This window comes from Cryptotermes secundus, unplaced genomic scaffold (assembly GCF_002891405.2).
Source record: "Cryptotermes secundus unplaced genomic scaffold, Csec_1.0 scaffold407, whole genome shotgun sequence".
NCBI classification, from domain to species: Eukaryota; Metazoa; Arthropoda; class Insecta; order Blattodea; family Kalotermitidae; genus Cryptotermes; species Cryptotermes secundus.
The window spans coordinates 4,501,273-4,520,690 of NW_019741981.1; the positions used below are offsets into that span (position 1 = coordinate 4,501,273).

Genomic DNA, 19,418 nt, shown 5'->3' on the forward strand with positions numbered 1-19,418 from the left:
CACACCAACAACAACACCACCAATAATAGTAGCTAGTCTTTGGGCCAAAAATATAAACTAGAATTCCCAAGCATAAAGCAGAAGCACTACTCTTTCAGCTGAAATATTTAGTGATTAATGTCACTAGCCAGAAGCTCACTCAGAAATGGTAGACTGGCTGGCTTTTGTTAATAAGTTCACATTTGAATCTGAACTAATTTTCTTGGACAATTCTTAATTTTTCAATGGCTTTGATGATGTGTGGCAGTGGTGTGAATGCTGACTAAAATTTTTGTTTTGTCAAAGTTGTTAAAGTGTTTGGTATCTATGGAAGAGTCAGTAATAACCACCACACATCAGCCTCTGATGACAAGCATCCATTTCACAGCACCACAAAAGTTACCGGTAAAGGAGCTCCACCCCATGAAGGCCTAACGTCATAGTGGAAGCGACATTCCGGACGTTCTTAACCTCATTATTAGACGGACAAGTAGGGACAGCTTAATAGTACATCTTTACATTCTGAGAGGGACCTAGTGTCAGAGATGAGACTGCATGGGCCCCAGAACCAACATGGATAAACACTCCACACCTGCAGCAAATGAAACTCACTTATTTAATCCACAGTCAGAAAATTTACTGAATTATTTTATCTATCCTTACCCACAGACAATTCTACACATGTGGTATTATATATAGCTGGCAACACAAATTTTTTTTTTTTGTAATTTGTTGTGTTGATAGCCATATAATAATACCACACAGTGGTACACAATAGGATGCATACAATAAAGACAATTCTACACACTTGTTGTGGATGACAGCTGCTAGTGTTCAACAAAACATTAGACACATTCAAACAAGTCACAGAGTAAGAGGTGAAAACCAAGATTATGCATTATACACTAGCCACAAACAAAGATTCTGGTTTTCATAACATCTGCTCACATAACCTGAACTAATGGTGTATATATAACTGCATTCTGGAAACTTTCTCTCATGGACATGCAGAGAACTGACTCTGTAATAGCACATTCAAAATCAGTCATGCAAAGAGTGCTCATTCAAATTCACTTCACTTCAGGTTCAGACAATGTGGCACTGGGGCAGATATTTTTCTAGAGGGCTGTTTGCTTCCTGCAATCATTACTCCTTATCATTGTTCCTTAGTTCATTTAATAAAATTTTATCAACCAAATCAAGTGAATGAATGATGAAGCATTCAAGTAACATCCTATAAAGTTTTCCAGACCTTGAACACACAACTGTGTCAGTCAAGATACTGTTTATTCTTGTCACATAGCAACCTTGGCCTTTGCATCCTAAACCACATAAACATATAACTCTCTTCATATTAGCAATTTTAATGATTATCAGTTTGTACTCTTGACCAATAATTATTATGGGCCCATAGCCAGTAGCTATACTGACTGCACTACCACAGCTACCCCATCTATTAGTAGGGAGCAGCTACAAAGAGTTATGAAACAAGTGACTCAGATATAATTATTCAAGACTGGTTGTATATGGAAACGGCTAAAGCAATGACCAGTGTATACCAATAAATGGAACAAGAAAGAATTGCTTGTAGCACTGAAACTGCAACTCTAACACACACAAAAATATGTCAAAAGGCTTGTGATTCTGGGCAGTATTTGCATACTGGAAATGGGAAATTATAATGGCTCTTGATGCAGAGACTGGCAGAAAGAAGGTCACCCAGCATGGCTGAAAATTAACTGATTCTCTTGTTCAAGAAGCTGAGTATTTTGCACCACTAGTATCAAAGCACACTGTCAGATATTATCTTGAATGAGTTAAACTCGCTACTGATTTCCGCACCTGTTTGCCCACAATCCGCCTATTATCATCTACCTGTCTCCTTCATAGTCTTCTAAGCCAATTTCTTTCAAGAGGATTCCACATCAAAACCCTTCATGATCTTTCTTCACCCAAGTGTCATGTTGTATTATTGTAACTCCTTGATATGACTAAACCAACAACAGTATGAGAGCTATACAAGCCATTAAGTTCCTCTTATGCAATTTCCTCCATAAAAGGTAAAGCTATCCCTGTAAGAGGCCATGGAGGCCCATAGGGTTGTGAGACGTTGAGGGTCCCACATTATCTAGACAATCAGCTGACAGATAGCTGTAAGGTTGTCAGCCTTATGCGCTGGCCGCCCTTTAACCCCCATGAAGATCCCTGGTACTCATATCTGTTAGAAGCTGAGTTGACCCCAGGGACATAGTGCGCTTGAAGGATTAGGTCACTTAAAAAAATCCACTTCTTCAGGACCTGAACCCGTGACCTTCTGGCTTGTAGCATAGTGCCTCAACCAACTATCCTACTGTGTGCCCCAATTTCTTCCATTTCAAACCTAATAAATAAGTCTCAGAACCAGATATTTTCCTTAGCGCAGCAAACAATGCACATGCATCAAAAAGGAACAAAGAAAGGAAAGAGAGGAGGGAAGGACGAAAAAGAGGAAGTATGATACAAAACAGAAAAGGAAAGTAGAGAAGGCAGGAAAAGAAAGAAAGTGGGGAGGAAGAGGAAGATGACAAGGGAAAAAGCAAGTAAAATAGAAAAAGGAATTGCAAAACATGAAGAGATATGTCAGCATGTAACAAACATGCATAAATAAGGCCATGCTTTTCTTACAGAAAATAAATATTTACCTCCTACATCCTCAATCATGGAAATCAAGTCCTTCTTAGGTGGAAATAAATTATTTGTATAATTGTTGTTAATAACATTTTCAGTTTCTTCAAAATGCTTCATTTGTTTACTTAATGCCTTTCCTTGCTCCTTCTCGTCTGTTGAAAACTTAACAGTGTTATTTTCAGAAGATATTACAGTCCCATTAGACTGCAACACTTCCATTTCATTGTCATTACTTGACTCCATCACTTCCTCATCCTCAGAATTCCCAAGATCAATAAGGTCAAATATCTTGTGTTGCTTCTTATTGCTGTTACTTGACCTATTAAAAAAAAACACTTATTAGTAGTCATACTTATTTAATTCACATTAACTTCTTGGTAGCAGAACCAAAAGAATCAATACTGCCGAACCAGTTCCATCCAATTTGCATTCCTGCAGTTCACTTCCTTAATATCCATTTTAGAAATCTAATTTTTCAAGTACCAGTTCTCTTAGACCTTATCTGTTGCCTGGGCCATCGTTGTAACAGCAATTTACATGATTACACAAACTGTAGTTACATTTTTATTATATTTTACTTCTGTAGAGTCTACTCATGCAACATTATACTGTGCCGGTCACGGTAGCCGAGTGGTCTAAGGATGCACTGTCTTCACTCGCTCGGAAGCCGGGATCGTGGGTTAGAATCCCACTCAGGGCATGGATGTTTGTGTGCGTTTTTCTGTGTTTGTGTACAGGTAGAGGCCTTGCGATGAGCTGATCACCCACCCAAGGAGTCCTGCCGCATTTCTAAGCTGTAGTAAACCAAAGTGAAAAGGAGAGTTTCATGGAGGTAGGCCTAGGCCCAAATGAGGGCTGTAGTGCCAATTGGGGGGGGGGCAAAAAAACCATTATACTGTAGCCCAAAATTTGGGTATCTGAGATGAAAGTAAAGAGCCATATTTTAGATTGTGACAGTTCTTTGACTTCATAAGAGGTAGAAAACAAGATCAAGAAGGCATATATTGGGTGCACCTCATATGAATGTGCTTATGTTTATCTGTGGTAATTCTGAAAACTAGAAATGTTCTGACTTTGAAATAACTGAAGACTGACAAACATTTCTTTGGATGTGACATTTGGATATATTATCAGGAGACAGCCAAGAATTTCCTCAAAATTTGGTAGTTTGAATTAGAGGCCACTGAGAATTTAATATTGTTTTCTTCTACCCTGAAGATGGACGCGATACGATCCTCCGAAACATCAGTTAACACAATATCTACACGGTGCCATATACCAGAAGACTGCTTTCTTCAAATTTATTACTTGTTCAGCAAGTTCAGCTCGGCTTTGCGCAACATGTCACAATATGCAAGTTGGATTGAACTGACATCGAGTTATACCATTTACTCTCTGGCAATTACCTTATCCATGAATTCCTTCCAATCCTTTACCTCAATGAATAAAACTGGTAATATTCTAATTACACATACTAATTATTCCTGTATAAATGTATTACCCTTAACCCTGCTATATTACTAAGAATGTGTGCTGTTCTGAGGATGAGACATTTCATAATTACAACATTTTTAACAGTAGAGGGTTGTTACCCAAAACTATTGGACTAAACCCTGTCAGCTCACTTCACATTCACAGAGCTTTGTCCACATCAGAGTGAGGAAAGTGGAAAGAACATGCACATTGGATCTGGCCAGTCTTCAACACAAGGCCAGTGCCTAACTTACGCCATCAATTTCCAAGTTTAGTACATACTATGTGTACATATTTTTTGTGTAACTGAATTCTCGATAAACATAATCTAGATATAAGATCTAAAAGTTTGTGATGATGGTAAATTGCTACCAGTAATATATGTCTTTGGACCCAAGTGAGTTGGTTTTACCTGAGGACGGGGACAGAATCCAGTCTCCGAAACGTTGTGTTTTAAAAAGAAACAGGACGTGTTTTTAAAAACAGACAAGACGATGGATAATGTCCAAAAACATATTACTTGTAATAATCTAGATATTTTACAGCTGACCTCTTTGGTTTCGGAGGATCTGTCAACAGTGGTGCATCAAGCCAAACTCTCAGGTCTGATGGGAAATGGTAACCACAAGGAAGCCAACATAGCCCAACAGGTTCCAGAATATCAAGATATGGCTTCAATTTCCTGTACCACTCACATGCACACAGCACCAGGTACTTTGAAATTGCCCTGTAAACAATAAATGAATTAGAATACCAGGTTAAAGTAAGAAAGATACGATAAGATTTACACACTAATGTTTACCTTACTCACAAATATCTTTGACCTCGATATTGTATTTAAGCATCCTGTTGCATTAATGCATCTTCTGTAAACATATATTTCAGTCTTAATCATTATCAATAAAATCCAGTTCCAACTGCATCTTGCACAAAACATTCATAAGTGACCCTTGAGATGTCATTTGCTTCTCCAACCTGTATTCAGTATTTTGGCTAACATGTACGTTGCCATCAAAACTATGAAGGTCGGCGTGAAGGCCAAGAGCATAAGAATCCAGCCATGAAAGCCTCACAATAGCAACAAAGACTTACCATATCCTACTGACAATTCCTAGGGAGATTAAAGCAACATCCCACATGTGACCCAAATGCAGCCTACACTTCATGTAGAATGCTGCATCCTGGCATAATTGCATCAGCTGGCAGAACAGACGAGCAAAGCCCTGTATCCGTACCAGAACCCACTCCAACATTTGTCTGGATGGTGCACACATTGTGTCATACCCATTATCAGAAGGTGATGGCTTAATTGTATTAAGAACCATAGCCAAGTCCATAGACAGGTAGCAAAGAAGTCCACGATTCACCTGAGAGTACAATTCGTAAAATTATAAATTTTCACATAAAAAGAGCTTTCTTAAGTTCCTAATGACAAATTCATAACACTAGTCTTTGAAAAATCCAGGGAAACCAGGTGGGACTGAAATTAAACAGGACACATCAGCTGTTGGCCCATGCCGATGATGTGAATCTACTGGGTGATAATGTAGATACCACAAAGAAAAACACACAAACTTTAACTGACGCAAGTAAAGAGGTTGGTCTAGAAGTAAATACTGAGAAAACTAAGTATATGATGCTGTCTCATCACCAAAATGCAGGGCAAAATCATGTTATAAAGACAGGAAAGAGATGTTTTGAAAATGTGGCATAGTTCAGATAATTGGGAACAATGATAACACATCAACACCTGATTCAGGAGGAAATTAAGAGGAGATTACTCTTGGGTAATGCTTGCTAACATTCAGCCCAGAACCTTTTGTCTTCTTGTCTGCTGTCCAAAAACATAAAAATTAGAATATACAAAACTATAATTTTGCCTGTGGTTCTGTATGGGTGTGAAACTTGGTCTCTGACATTAAGGGATGAACATAGACTGAGGGCGTTTGAGGACAGGGTGTCGGAAAATATTTGGACCGAAGAGAGATGAAGTGACAGGAGGTTGGAGAAAACTGCATAATGAAGAGCTTCATAACTTGTACTCTTCTCCAAGTATAATTAGAATGATCAAGTCAAGGAGGATGAGGTGGGCAGGTCATGGGGGAGACGTGGAATGCATATAGAATATTGGTGGGAAAGCCAGAAGGAAAGAGACCACTGGGAAGACCAAGGTGTAGGTGGGCGGACAATATTAAAATGGATATTAGAGAGACAGGATGGGATGGTATGGACTGGATTGATCTGGCTCAGGATATGGGCCAGTGAAGGGCTCTTGTGAACATGGTAATGAACTTTCAGGTTCCATAAAATGCTAGTAAATTCTTGAGTAGCTGCAGAATTGGCGGCTCCTCCAGAAGGGTTCAGCTCCATGAGTAAGTAAGTAAGTATTCTTTGAAAAAGTCACCCTAATAAAACCCGATTGACTGGAATTTATGCAATTCATTTCTTATTTTAGACTCTTTCAACCTTTCCAGGGGATCATTTCTATTTACAAAAAAAAAGTTAATAAATTTGACTTAAGTGGTGTGGCAACAAATCAGTCAACTAGTACAAATGTGATGTTGAAAGATATAAGATGTTTATGTACAATGAAGAGTTAACAAATATGGAAGCAGGTAGTAATGAACTGTAAGGACCAACCAAAACACCTCTACCCTCTTACCATTAATACCTACTTTGGCTTCTTTAGCATGAACCCATATGATATTATCTGCCATCAGTGTCTTGTAAGATCTGCATTTCCATACTGACTTCATTCTCAAAAGTCTTTGAAAAAGTTATGTATAATAGATTACTTGAACACTTAAATTCTAACAACATATTAGTCAAAGAGCAATTTGGATTTAGGAAAGACCTAACAACAGAAAAAGCAACCTATGAACTAACTAACAATATTTTAAGTGCTCTCAATGACAGATTAATTGTGGGAGGGATTTTCTGTGATCTAGCAAAAGCTTTCGATTGTGTTAATCATGATATCTTACTATCGAAATTAAATTTCTATGGAATAACTGGCAAAGCTAATGAATGGATCAAATCATACCTCAAAAACAGGTATCAAAGAGTTGAAATAAATAATAAAAACTCCAGTCATAATGCATTTTCAAACTGGGGAATTATAAAGCACGGTGTTCCACAAGGATCAATTTTAGGTCCCTTACTTTTTCTTCTCTACATAAATGATCTATCTAAAACCATCAACAATAAATCTAAACCAATTCTATATGCAGATGACACTAGTATAATATTTAAGAACTCTAAATTTGAAAACTTTAAAAATGACATAAATATTGTATTTGAAGCCTTAAACAGATGGTTCGAAGCCAATTTACTCTCATTAAATTTTGATAAAACCCATTACATATCATTCACAACTAAAAACAACCACCAAATTGATCTGGACATCAGTTATGCCAACAAATTAATCTGTAAAGTACTTGATACAAAATTCCTTGGAATACATGTAGACAGTACACTGTCTTGGAAAATACATATTGAACAAATTATACCTAAATTAAATGCAGCTTGCTATGCGATGAGATCAATTAAGCCTTTTATGTCACAGGAAACATTGAAGATGGTTTACCATGCCTACTTTCATTCTATTATGAACTATGGATTAATATTTTGGGGGAACTCTTCACATAGTGTAATAATTTTTAAAATACAAAAGAATATAATTAGAATCATTACAGGATGTAGAAGTAGAGATTCATGTAGAGAATTATTTAAGAAATTAAAAATTCTACCTCTTCAATCGCAATACATATTATCGCTTCTCTTATTTGTTGTTTACAACAAAGATAAATTCAAATTAAATTCTGATGTCTATAACATGAATACTAGACAAAAATATAACTTCCACCTACCCTCATCAACTTTATCAGTATATCAAAAAGGAGTCTACTTTACTGGCATAAAAGTGTTCAACAATCTGCCACAAAGTATTAAAAACTTGGGCAATGATACTAAAAAGTTTAAATCAGAGTTAAAGAATTATCTACATGCTCATTCCTTCTACTCTTTAGATGAATACTTCAATGTAAATAGAGAATGATGTAAAATTAAGTTATATTAATTTTTAAGCTAAAATTGCCTGTACTTATGTATGCAACCTTTTGACTTGTTCTGTATCCAAAGGTACTAACCTGCTTAGGATTTATAGAATGTAAATAAATTCAATTCAATTCAATTTCATTTACGCTTACTGAATGACAAACATAACAGAAATTATATTATTCAATTTATGCATCATAATTTCATATACATTACTTTTAAACCCCAAGAAGAAAAGTGCATACATTTTATATGCAGTTGATAAGAGTGATATTCTTCGATAAATACTATTCAGGCTTATCACTCCTTTCGTAAACATGTACCTATAATAGTACAGTGTCTGGTTTATATCATTGAAAAGGAAAACTATGAAAGTTTCTTTTCATGCCTGGTTTACACGCATGCACCGTCACATTTCTGCCACCATGTTAGAAATCATCTGGACAGACAGATGGCTAGGAGATGGACTGGCAGAGGTGGACCAACTGCTTGGCCTCCTAGGGCACAAGATTTAACCCCACTGGACTTTATTCTTGTGGGGTTATATGAAGAACACTGTCTACTAGGTTAAGATCAACGACCTTCAACACCTGAAAGCCCACATAAAGGATGCTGTGGCTACGGTAACAACATGCTTCAAGCAATGTGGAACGAGGTTGAATATCATCTGGATATTTGTCGTGCTACCAAGGGAGCCCACGCTGAAATTTATTGAGAAAGTTATACATTCAGAAAAAAAACTTTTATAGTTTCCCTTTGTAATAGTGTAACCCATAAATGTAAATAAATGCTTTCTGAAATAAAATTATTCTATTTTGGATACCTTTCATCCTGACACCCTGTAGATATATCCCACTCATGTAGCAATTTTTCCTTTTCAATTTCAACTGCAATTAACATGCTTATGGGTTTAAAAACATAATGTTTCACCTCCTGTTTGGATCAAATGTGCCAGAACTCAATCAGTGCATGCCTATTCATATGGCACTAATGGCTCGGTTGTATGTGTGCCTAACATCTGTCACCCATGTACTCATACATTCAATAGCTCACAAGAGTAACCCTTCTGCTTGTTCAAAATATTGTAAGAATCTATAAGTAGATCAACACTCATTCTTTACCAAGTTACTTCTATGTTTACAATCCTTCTGAAACTCATTTATGCCTCTACATATAACCTTAACATTCTTGTTCTCATTGTGTGTGTGTGTGTTTTATTTCACTCTTACAACTACAAACCAAACACCATACAGTAAGTCATGTAATTTTGTCAAAACACAGTGGGAGCAAACAACGTACACATCTGGTTATTGCACTGTAAAGTTACATAAAACTGAGCAGTCAAATGCATCCAGAATTTAAAGAAGATTGGAAGTATAGTCTGCCAGTACTTACCACAATATTGGAGCGTGTATAGCCATTGCTATGCAACGATCACAATCAGGAACGTGCATTGCTTGGTAATGGCCACTAACCATGTCAACAATATCTGGGCTATCACTAGGCAACCGTCCATAACAACAATGGAAAAACTGTTGATAGCAGTGTTTTCTATTGGGTCTGCCTTGAGGTTATTTAACGTGGACCCCAGGCCAGCTGAGTGGAATTGAGAAAGCTTGGTTGCGGGATATTCGTTAGACATGAAAGCATCTGAGAGTGGGAAGCTGAAGAACCTCCACTGTTAGAAGCCACTGCTGAGGAACAGCTGATGAAGGTAATGCAGGCTAGAGAAGACTTAGTGCTTGCAGCAGTGATTTGTAAAGTGTGGTGATTTGCAGTGGCATTGTAATTGCTTGTAGTTCCAAATGGTGTGTATAAGTGGTCAATAAATACATTCACCAATCCAGATCCCATCTATAGTCACCCCCAAAATCATGACAGGAATTGGAATTTGAATACATCTGTACAAATGTTATCTATATAAGCTTCGCATGAGAGACATGAGGTTGGCTGGACAGCAACCAGTGATACAGTGAACCAACCTTTGCCATGAATTTGAAGCCCTTGTCACAGCGCAGTTTTGATTTCAACCGGTACAGCAGCCGAGACAAAGCTGCAGCTTCTACATGAAGAGCTCCCTGGTTGTTCAAAACTGAGATGGCATCTGAGCATACTGATGTAAATTCATCTGCATCTACAAAAATTTTAACAGTTTCAGTAATTGCTGAAAAGAAACTGCCCTCATAAAGAACCTCATGGATTCTGCACCTCCATCTTTTCCTTTCCAAGCGTGAGATAAAAATTTTGGACAGTCTATTTACTGGCACACTTTGGAAAACCAAAACATTTAATTTAATGTCCAATGTATTTGAGGCCATATGATAGTGACTAGTGCGCTAAGTGCTGTGGGACACATGCGAGTTTTGCTGATGACTCAGCATGCTTGATGGCAGATAACGTTTGAAATGAAGGAAAATAATTAACTTGTAGAACTCTACATGGCATTATACTCATGCATGGGAGTTTGCTTTATCTTGTCAGCAGTAGGCAGCAGTTATCAATGACATGAGCCATTTGTTCCTAGTTAACAGTTAGTCATCAGAGAGGCATGACATGGTTCGCAAAGTTTTAGAGCAGTGTTATTTTTGTATGACACCTACGTGAAATACAGATCTGCCAGAAAGTGCTGGAGAAAATTTCAACATAAATTTCGTGATGAAAGAGTTCCCAGCGGTCAAACAATTCATAATTTGGTGAATAAAGTTAGAACAATGGGACTTTTGATAGACAAGGAAGGAAAAACATAAGCACCAAGTGCTTACTGAGGAAAAGTTAGACAATATAGAGACCACACTTGAACATATACCTAGAAAAGCACTGAAACATCTAGCTCAGGAGACTGGAGTGTCAGAGTCTAGTGCAGGAATAGCAACACAATTGCTGAAGCCATCCAGTGAAAGTTATTGTCTGGTGTGCTGTAAGTGCAGGAAGGGTTGTTGTATGTGTGTTCTTTAATGAAACAGTTAATTGCGAAAGATCTGTACATGCAGAGGGACAGTGTTTTCAACACCTCCTGTGATCAGTGAAGAAAGGTAAGAACTTCCCTTCATTCCAAATGTTATTGCTATGCGTGCACTCTGTGGTCATCCGTGCTCCAGTAGTGGTGAAGCATAGAGCCGTGAACATGTCAAGTTCATTAAAAACCTCCCTGTACATTGGCACATATAATTACACACATATGAAATAAAGTTCATGCCTCCTCTAGAATGGGTACCAAGGAAGGTTTCTCCAAGGGCATGAAGCTGACCACTCACTTTCATCTAGTGCTGAGGTTAAGAATGGTGGAGCTATATCTCCACTCCCCATATGTTCCCATGTCCTGATGTTTAATAAATTAATTTAGCCCAGAGATAACTTTACCTTTTACTGGCATGGTATTAAGTTAAAAAATCTATAAGCTCATGCTGCCTGAAAACCTGTCAACAATCCAAATCCTGTAATTCTGAATGCAGGGTTGGATATAAGGTTGATAAACCAAGGTGGTCACACCAGGGCCTCCACAAAACAGAAATATTATCCACACAATTTACTGAGACATATGTGTCTCTCAAAACATTAAGTTATGTATTTTTATCTATGTTAAGATATAAGAGCAACAGCAATAAAGATATTGTCATAACATAAATTTGTTGTTACTGACAGAGGCCGTAATGTGCAAAGAAAAAGGGAAGCAAAGTGACAAGAAATGTGCTAAACAAATTAGAATTGTTTATGCTCTACCTAGCTTTTCTTCTTCCTAAATATCCAGCATTTTTACGCTTAATTTCATGTAAACATTACTGATTACAATTACGATATTTGGTATACTTACTAACATGTGACAGCCGGATTTCATAGGTTAGGTTTGGAGGAGGACGCAAATCTTTAATGTTCCAAATTGGTGTCATCATGAGTCTCTTCTTGTATTACAGATACCAGACTATTATACTCAGCACCACAGTACTAATTCTAATAAATGTATTTAATTCATATAACCTTTCAAATTTACGTCTCCTTTCTGACCCCGAACGCCCCGAACTACTAATTCGAAGTCACATTTCACATGTAGTGCACGTGTTCACTTTCATTTGACCAATCGTCTTTTATCAATGAATGTACGCTTGCATAGAAAAGTAATCGCACCGCGTTGTCACGGAAAAGTTACTTTTCCGTCATGTGGCAATAGCACATGTAAAGTATATTTATTAAATAGATGTAGCCGCAGTTAATAGGGGAAGTAAACCTTAAACCGAGAGTGAAAATAAGGCCGCGCTATAGCTCAAGTGGTTGGACATGTACACAATTTGTGTATGTAATTAAATATTATAGTATTGTTGACTTTTATACAAATAATTTGACTTGTTCTATATCTGGAGGCTGTACTGCAAAATGTGGATATCGGGAACCAATAAAAATATGAATATGAATATGGTTAGTCGCTGGCTTCTTTTTATTTGCGTCAATTAATGTTTGTGTTTTGTTCTTTGTGGTATCTGTATTATCACCCAGTAGAATCATATCATCGGCATAGGTCAACAGCTGATGTGTCCCGCTTAATTTCAGTCCCGCCTTTTTTCCCTGGACCTTCCTAATGGCATTTCCAAAGCAAAGTTGAAAAGGAGTGGCAATAAAGTATTCCCTTGTTTTAGACCATTCTGGACAGGACATTTATCAGACAAATGTTTACCTACACGGACTTTATTATACGTTTCGTTTAAACACATTTAATCAACCAAACTCGTTTCATGGGTATCCCAAAATCTATTAGAATATTTTACAATACATCCCTCCCCACTGAATCGAAGGCTTTCTTGAAGTCTATGAATAGCTGATGTACTGTCTCGTTGTACTCCCATTTTTTCTCCAATATCTGACGAATGCAAAAGATCTGATCTGTAGTAGATCTGTTACATAGAAACCCACACTGATGATCCCCAATAATTTCATCTATATATGGACTTAACCTTGAGAGAAAAATATTGGATAAAATTTTGTATGAAGTTGATAGCAGTGATAGTCCTCAATAATTACTACAGTCAGTTTTATCACCCTTTTTGTGAACTGGTACAATAATAGACTCCTTCCACTGATCAGGTAATTTTTCCTTATGCCAAATAGAAGTAATTAGCTTGTGGATCTTGAAACGTAATATTTCTCCTCCTGCTTGAATAAGGTCTGCCAGAATTTGATCACTACCGTTTCAATTTTGCAATAGCACTTTCAACCTCAGAAGGGCTAGGATCAGGTACTAAACGGCTCAGCTGTATGGATTTCTATATGCATAACATCACTGTACATTCAATAACTGAGAGAAGTAGTTCCTCCACCTGTTCAAAATGTGGGAATCTGCAAGCAGATCACTATTTTCATCCTTCACTAAGTTACTGCTAGGTTGGTAACCACTCTTAAAGTAATTTATTCCTCTATACAGGTCTCTAATGTTCTTGTTCTTATTATTCATTGCAAGCTCATAAATTCTGTCTTTCATATATTCCCTCCTTTTATTCCTGAAATGCCTGCTGGTTTCACGTCTTATGTTATTCAGATTATCCCCATTTAACTCGCTTGGATCCTGTAACCATTGCAATTTAGTCTGCTTTCTTTGGTCTAATAATTTTGAGCATCCTTCATTGAACCATGGCTTATTTTCTTCGGTTTATAATAACCTAGACTCTCTTTGGCAGACATTTTTATATTCTCTCTAATAGTTTCCCAAGCTTTATTAACATCCACCTCAGTGTCCAAGTTTTCCAAAGGTGTGAACCTATTTGAGATTTCAACACAATACTGCTCATTACCTTCTAACTCATTTAACTTCTTGAGATTGAACCTCCCCATATGAACTCTGTGTGTTGTTTGTTTGCTCACTGCCAGTCTTTCCCTAACCTTTGCCACCACCAGGTAGTGGTCAGTATCACAATCTCCTGCCCTGAATGACTGGACATCAGGTATACTTGAGTGCTGTCTCCTATCTATCAAAATATGGTCTATTTGATTATGTATCTTCCCATCAGGAGATGTCAAAGTAAATTTATGGATGTTACGCTGTGGGAACATTGTACTTTTGACAGTAAGATTTTTTGATATGGCATAGTTTACTACTCTAACTCCATTATCACTACTAATTTCTTGCAAACTCTCATTCCCATTCATTGGTTTGAAAAAGTCTTCCCTCCCTACTTTGGCATTGAAATCTCCTAACAAAATTTTCATAGGGTACTTTGGGAATTTATCAAATACATGTTCCAGTTCTTCATAGGATCTGTCCTTCATGTCATCAATTTTATCTTCTGTTGGGGTGTGAATATTCATAACAATGAATCACACCAGCGATCTTTTAGTATTATATAGGATATCATATCACTAACAAAGTTTACCCTCTTAAATGCTGATACGATTCTCTTATGTACAAAAAATCCTGTACTTAATTCATGACTTTCATTCCCCTTTCCACAGAAAAATGTATATTCTCCTGCTGGTGCGATGCCACCTCCGTCCCATCTGACCTCCTGTACTCCTGCTAAATCTAACTTTTATTTTAAGATTTCTTCTGCCACTGCCCTGAGTGAACCTGCCCTATACATACTTCTGACGTTCCAGGTACTGAATCTCATATCCATTTTCTTTAGCTGAGGTTGTTTATCCAGAGGATCCATCCAGGTCCGAGGCTTTGTGTTCATTTTCGTAACATGATTATTTTTTATGGTGAGGAGTTCTTAGCCCCACACCCAACAACCAAGCTGGAGGACCACCGCTTGTTGGCTGTCGCGACTCCATGTTCAATATATTCACAGCTTCCCTCCAAAACTGGAGGGCATCTCCTCCATCCGCAACCTGAGGATGTGCCATGCTGTGGTGACAAGGAACCCACCTAACATGGAACCTATACAGAACATTAAGTTTAATGCTAGTAACACTACCCTTTGGTGTTACCGAAAATGATGTGGACTATGTCTGTGAACTGTACATTTGATCCTATTTAAAGAACTAACACTGTGATAGTGGTACATTATTTTTATTTATATTATAATGGAAAAACAAAAAAGAAAAAAAAAGGGAATACTACTTCAATATTGTGACATATGACATCGCAGTGACCCTCGTCTCTGCAAGGGATCAAAACCTGATTTCTCATTCATACTAGTCACTATACTGATTAAGCTATCCTGGCTCTCCATTTGGTAGAGTACACAGATAAAACACTGCCATTAGAGGCTACTAGTAAACTTCACCGCCCATGTTTCTTTTAAACCCAAGGAAACTTCTCTGGCATTTACTGGACAGTAGGTTGGATAGGCACTAAAGCGCCCTGAATATGGTGACAAAAGAAAAATTCTGTGCCCATGTAGGGATTTAAACTACAGTTGTGTAATCCAGATCCAGCCATGTGTTGAGCGAAATATTCTGGCTCTTGCTGTCAGGCTAAGAACTTGAAAATTGGTTATTTAAGAACACTGTATTGTCTACAGAAATTATTTAGCACTGACTGATATGAAACAGTTATCAGTGGTGGACTAGAAAGAATGGAGCAGTATATGTTATATCTGGCCATGTCATCCTGGTAGGGCCAGATTTGAAGGGTGTGACCAGGATGGTCTCCTTGGGGCTTACATAAAAGAGAAACAGGAAGCACAGATTTCAATGAGATATCTGGTTCTCTAAAACTGTGAACATTTTGTTTGTATTTTTAGATGTTACAGGAAATAAGAAAATATGTGATAATTAAATTGGCTGTTACTGATAGGGGCCCCCACAACTGTAAATTCAGCACTGTATCCCAGCATAAGTCTGGAAGTTTTGAGGAAAATCGTGACACTTCCCACAGTCAGGATGAACAGCTCCATCTTCCACTTAAACCACAACATCCAATTTTACTTGTTAATATCAGTTAAATTTATTTAACTCTTTATCTTTCATAATTTATATAACTACACTTATATACACAATTTATATATATACAATTTTATATATATACACATAGCACACAATTAATGACAGCATCATTACTTATTACTTTATCAACAGCAGCAGGTGCACATTTGCTCTTCTTTAACAAAGAATCCTCCATATATTTTCTTTTCAAAACAGCGAAAATATTATTTCACCAAACTTGACATAAATTACTGGCATTTTGTGTTACTTGTACCCTAAGTTTGCTCTCATATAGAATTTTACTTTAATCTTAACAATAGCAATTAATGATAATGTGCATAAAGAATAATGTGTTCTTCAAAGTAAAACACAGTGAGTTGAACGAAACATATTCCTCTAACTAGCTTTGTTGTTTTTTTTAAGCAGGTTTCAATGCTTTGTAATACTTGGAATTTATTGAACTTCAGCAAGCATGACACAACTTTGTAAATATGGAAAAAACCAGGCAGCCTCATTCCTATTGTTCAGGGTCCATATCAAGCTGCAGGTCTCCTCTGCTGGTCATCATCACTGCCATTACTCTGTCACTGGGAGTGACTGGAATCCTACCCTGTTGTCCTCTCTTACCTCAGAAAGAGACTGCCATCTTTGCCAGGTGCATGGATGCCAGAGAGATCAGAAGGCGAAGGACCTTAAGGTACCCCATTAATCATTTGAAGCAGTGTACATACTGAACCTACAGAACACTATGGTGATAGCTAAGATAAGCGTTAATATTAATGCTTGTTATTAAGGCTCTTCAGAATTGAAGTGTTTTTTTGTTGAAGGTTCTCAGGAATCATACAATGAGGTAACAAGTAATAGCACTCTTGCAAAACATCAGTAATTTGAATAAAGTTTGGAGAAAAGGGACATTTATGAGGATTCACCAGGAAATAAGACAAACGTGTGGGACACCATGAACCAAACCTGCTGTTATTATGAAGCAACAAAATGTAAGCATAATTAAGTTTCATTGAGCCTCTTTCATCAAGCTCCGTCTCAGCACCTTGGATTTCTGAAACAAAGAATATGCAAGTATTACACTCTTTGGGCTTGGTTCATTAGGCTTTCGAGTAAGCACAGAGAATATAAGATTCTGGTTGTAAGTTCATTTAATGACGCTTTCCCAGCTGCAAAGGTTTTATAGCATAAAACTGGAGAATGAGGAAGGAATTTATCATAATCCAGTTTATAATGTTGCATTCTGTTTCTGCAAAACTTATAAATGATTTTTTTTTATTTGTTTCATTCTGGTCTGTCACACCAACAATTACAAAGACAAAAATAACACCGTCTAATGTGACTATTTAAGTTTTATCATTTGAAGACTCATCACCCTTACATGTTTCGATGAGTCTTCAAATGATAAAACTTAAATAGTCACATTAGACGGTGTTATTTTTGTCTTTGTAATTGTCTTTGATATAAATGATTACTGTATATTGTCAAACAAACTCTGTTTCTGAAGATATAATCAGTTCTACAACGTTTTTCAGTCACACAACCATCATCAGGTGAACTCAGTTTGACAATGATTATGTGACCAAAACATGTTATGGAACTGACTGCATCTTATAGTTTATATGATGATATACAGTGATCATGCATGACCAACTTTAGCTTTCTGGCTCTTCAAACATCTAGCATGTTTCCCTTTTGACTGTGAGAACTGTATGAATCTGGCACTGCTATGTTTCACGCACTTTTCTTAGGTGCTTTCACATCCCCCCAGATCATCGGTCTGTAATCATGAAGTATCCTGAGAACTGCTGAATGGGTTTTCATTAAATTAAACATGAGGGATGAAAGGCATCAGAATTGTTAGATTATGCATACATTTCCAAACTGGGACCTCTTGAATATGAAGCAGGAGTGCCAGGCAGTCAAGCATGACATTTGGTAAGACTTTTGCTCAATTTGCAGCTAGTTTTACAATATTTTCACTTGAACCAAACTGATAATCAGTCATCACAAGAGTTTTATGCAAACCTAACCTGTAATAGTTAAAAATGTACTGCCCAGGAGAATCCTGTCTAAGATATTTAAATTGGTAACTTGATTGTGAATGTGTATGAAATCATTACCAAGCTTGTCTCCTGTAACTAAGTATAGAGTGATGGGCATTACTAGCTTACCAGGAGATGATACTAGTAGTCTAGCACGTGAGCTAAACACATGCACAGTAAGATACTTGGATTCAGACCCAACTGGAGACAAGTATGGCTAGTTTTCATCTTAGTCAGTATAAACAATTCATCCATTAAAATATAATGAATTTAAAATTACTTACAAGACCACCTTCCTCTCTCTTTGACTTCTGAATATCCAGTTTCTTCTCTTGTATTCTCTTGGCCTCTTGTGTTCTAAAAATGGAAAAAAATTTATGATATGTAAGTTGGCAGCACTTTGATTAAGATGGGAACATTTAAAGGAAAGAACTCATCATGAATTACTTTCAAAATTAATTACTGGCTGACCACCTGATAAATCCAACTATATGCCAACTAATGAATCTGCAGCTGACCAACCCGGACTCCTATAAATGGACTTGCACACTACCTAAATAACAGCTAATTAACCTAACAACCAACCATATAAACAGACTGATGTAACTACTTACCAAGTGATCAATGGACCAACAAACTCATGTTCACATCATATATATATCATTCAGCCAACAGCTGATGAACCTTATTAACTGAGAAACACAGTGAGTAGGTTTACAGAGCACTAATACACTAGATTTGTACTCAAGTGGCACTTGGTTTTGCTCTTTACCAGGATACCCGGAATACTGGCTATCCTGACTAAAGTTTTCATGATATTTCTCAGTAAATTCAAGGGTGGTACCTCAAACAGACCATGACCACTTCCTTCCAAATCGTCCCCAGTTTATCACTCACCAGCCGTTTGATGCTATATTGTCTGAGATGGTGACAGCATCACAAAAGAAACTAAAAATGTTTAGAAACAGATCAACCAACCTGTGAGTACTTATGAACTCATTGATAAGAGATTGACTGCTTTGTGAGTGATAACTTTGCAGGAGGTTTTGCATCAGAATTCTGATTCAAATGCACTTGTTTGCCCCTTCCAGTCTACTGCTGAGCGCCACTCTTTCCTCTAAATTAACCTTTAAGTGCCGAAGTGCCCCGTTTGTGCCAGTCATGAGTAAGGTCGTCATGGCCAAAGTGCCCCGTTTGTGCCAGTCAAGCATTTAAACTCCGCTAGTGGAAGCGCGCGCACACGCCACTAGTGGAAGCACATGCACAGTCCTAACTATTTATTTTTAAATGTAGTAATTACCAGACAGACTTGAGTAAAACCCTAATAGAGGAATTAAATTGATA

The 19,418-nt window shown here is 37.2% G+C and overlaps 2 protein-coding genes across 7 annotated transcripts in view; both read right to left on the reverse strand.

Moving 5' to 3' along the window:
* LOC111872902 overlaps positions 1 to 12,239 on the reverse strand; it is a 65,415-nt gene extending 53,176 nt beyond the window's left edge. For 3 of the 6 annotated variants that reach the window (XR_002844312.2, XR_004513961.1, XM_023867177.2), the window contains exons 1-5: positions 11,987 to 12,239; positions 10,158 to 10,309; positions 5,212 to 5,486; positions 4,670 to 4,846; positions 2,661 to 2,965 (exon numbers count right to left, since the gene is read on the reverse strand). Coding sequence is in view for 4 of the 6 variants with exons in the window: in XM_023867177.2 (XP_023722945.1) it covers positions 2,661 to 2,965; positions 4,670 to 4,846; positions 5,212 to 5,486; positions 10,158 to 10,309; positions 11,987 to 12,065 (988 nt within the window). In the remaining 2 variants the exon portion in view is untranslated. The remainder of the gene's footprint in view (positions 1 to 2,660; positions 2,966 to 4,669; positions 4,847 to 5,211; positions 5,487 to 10,157; positions 10,310 to 11,986) is intronic. The other 3 variants (XM_023867173.2, XM_023867176.2, XM_023867175.2) reach the window with 3 other exon arrangements.
* A 3,849-nt stretch (positions 12,240 to 16,088) lies between these two features.
* The window catches only part of LOC111872945 (formin-2), a 95,636-nt gene continuing 92,306 nt past the window's right edge, over positions 16,089 to 19,418 (reverse strand). The window contains exons 19-20 of the mRNA XM_023867253.2: positions 18,359 to 18,431; positions 16,089 to 17,083 (exon numbers count right to left, since the gene is read on the reverse strand). Of these exons, the coding sequence (XP_023723021.1) occupies positions 17,039 to 17,083; positions 18,359 to 18,431 (118 nt within the window). The 3' untranslated portion in view covers positions 16,089 to 17,038. The remainder of the gene's footprint in view (positions 17,084 to 18,358; positions 18,432 to 19,418) is intronic.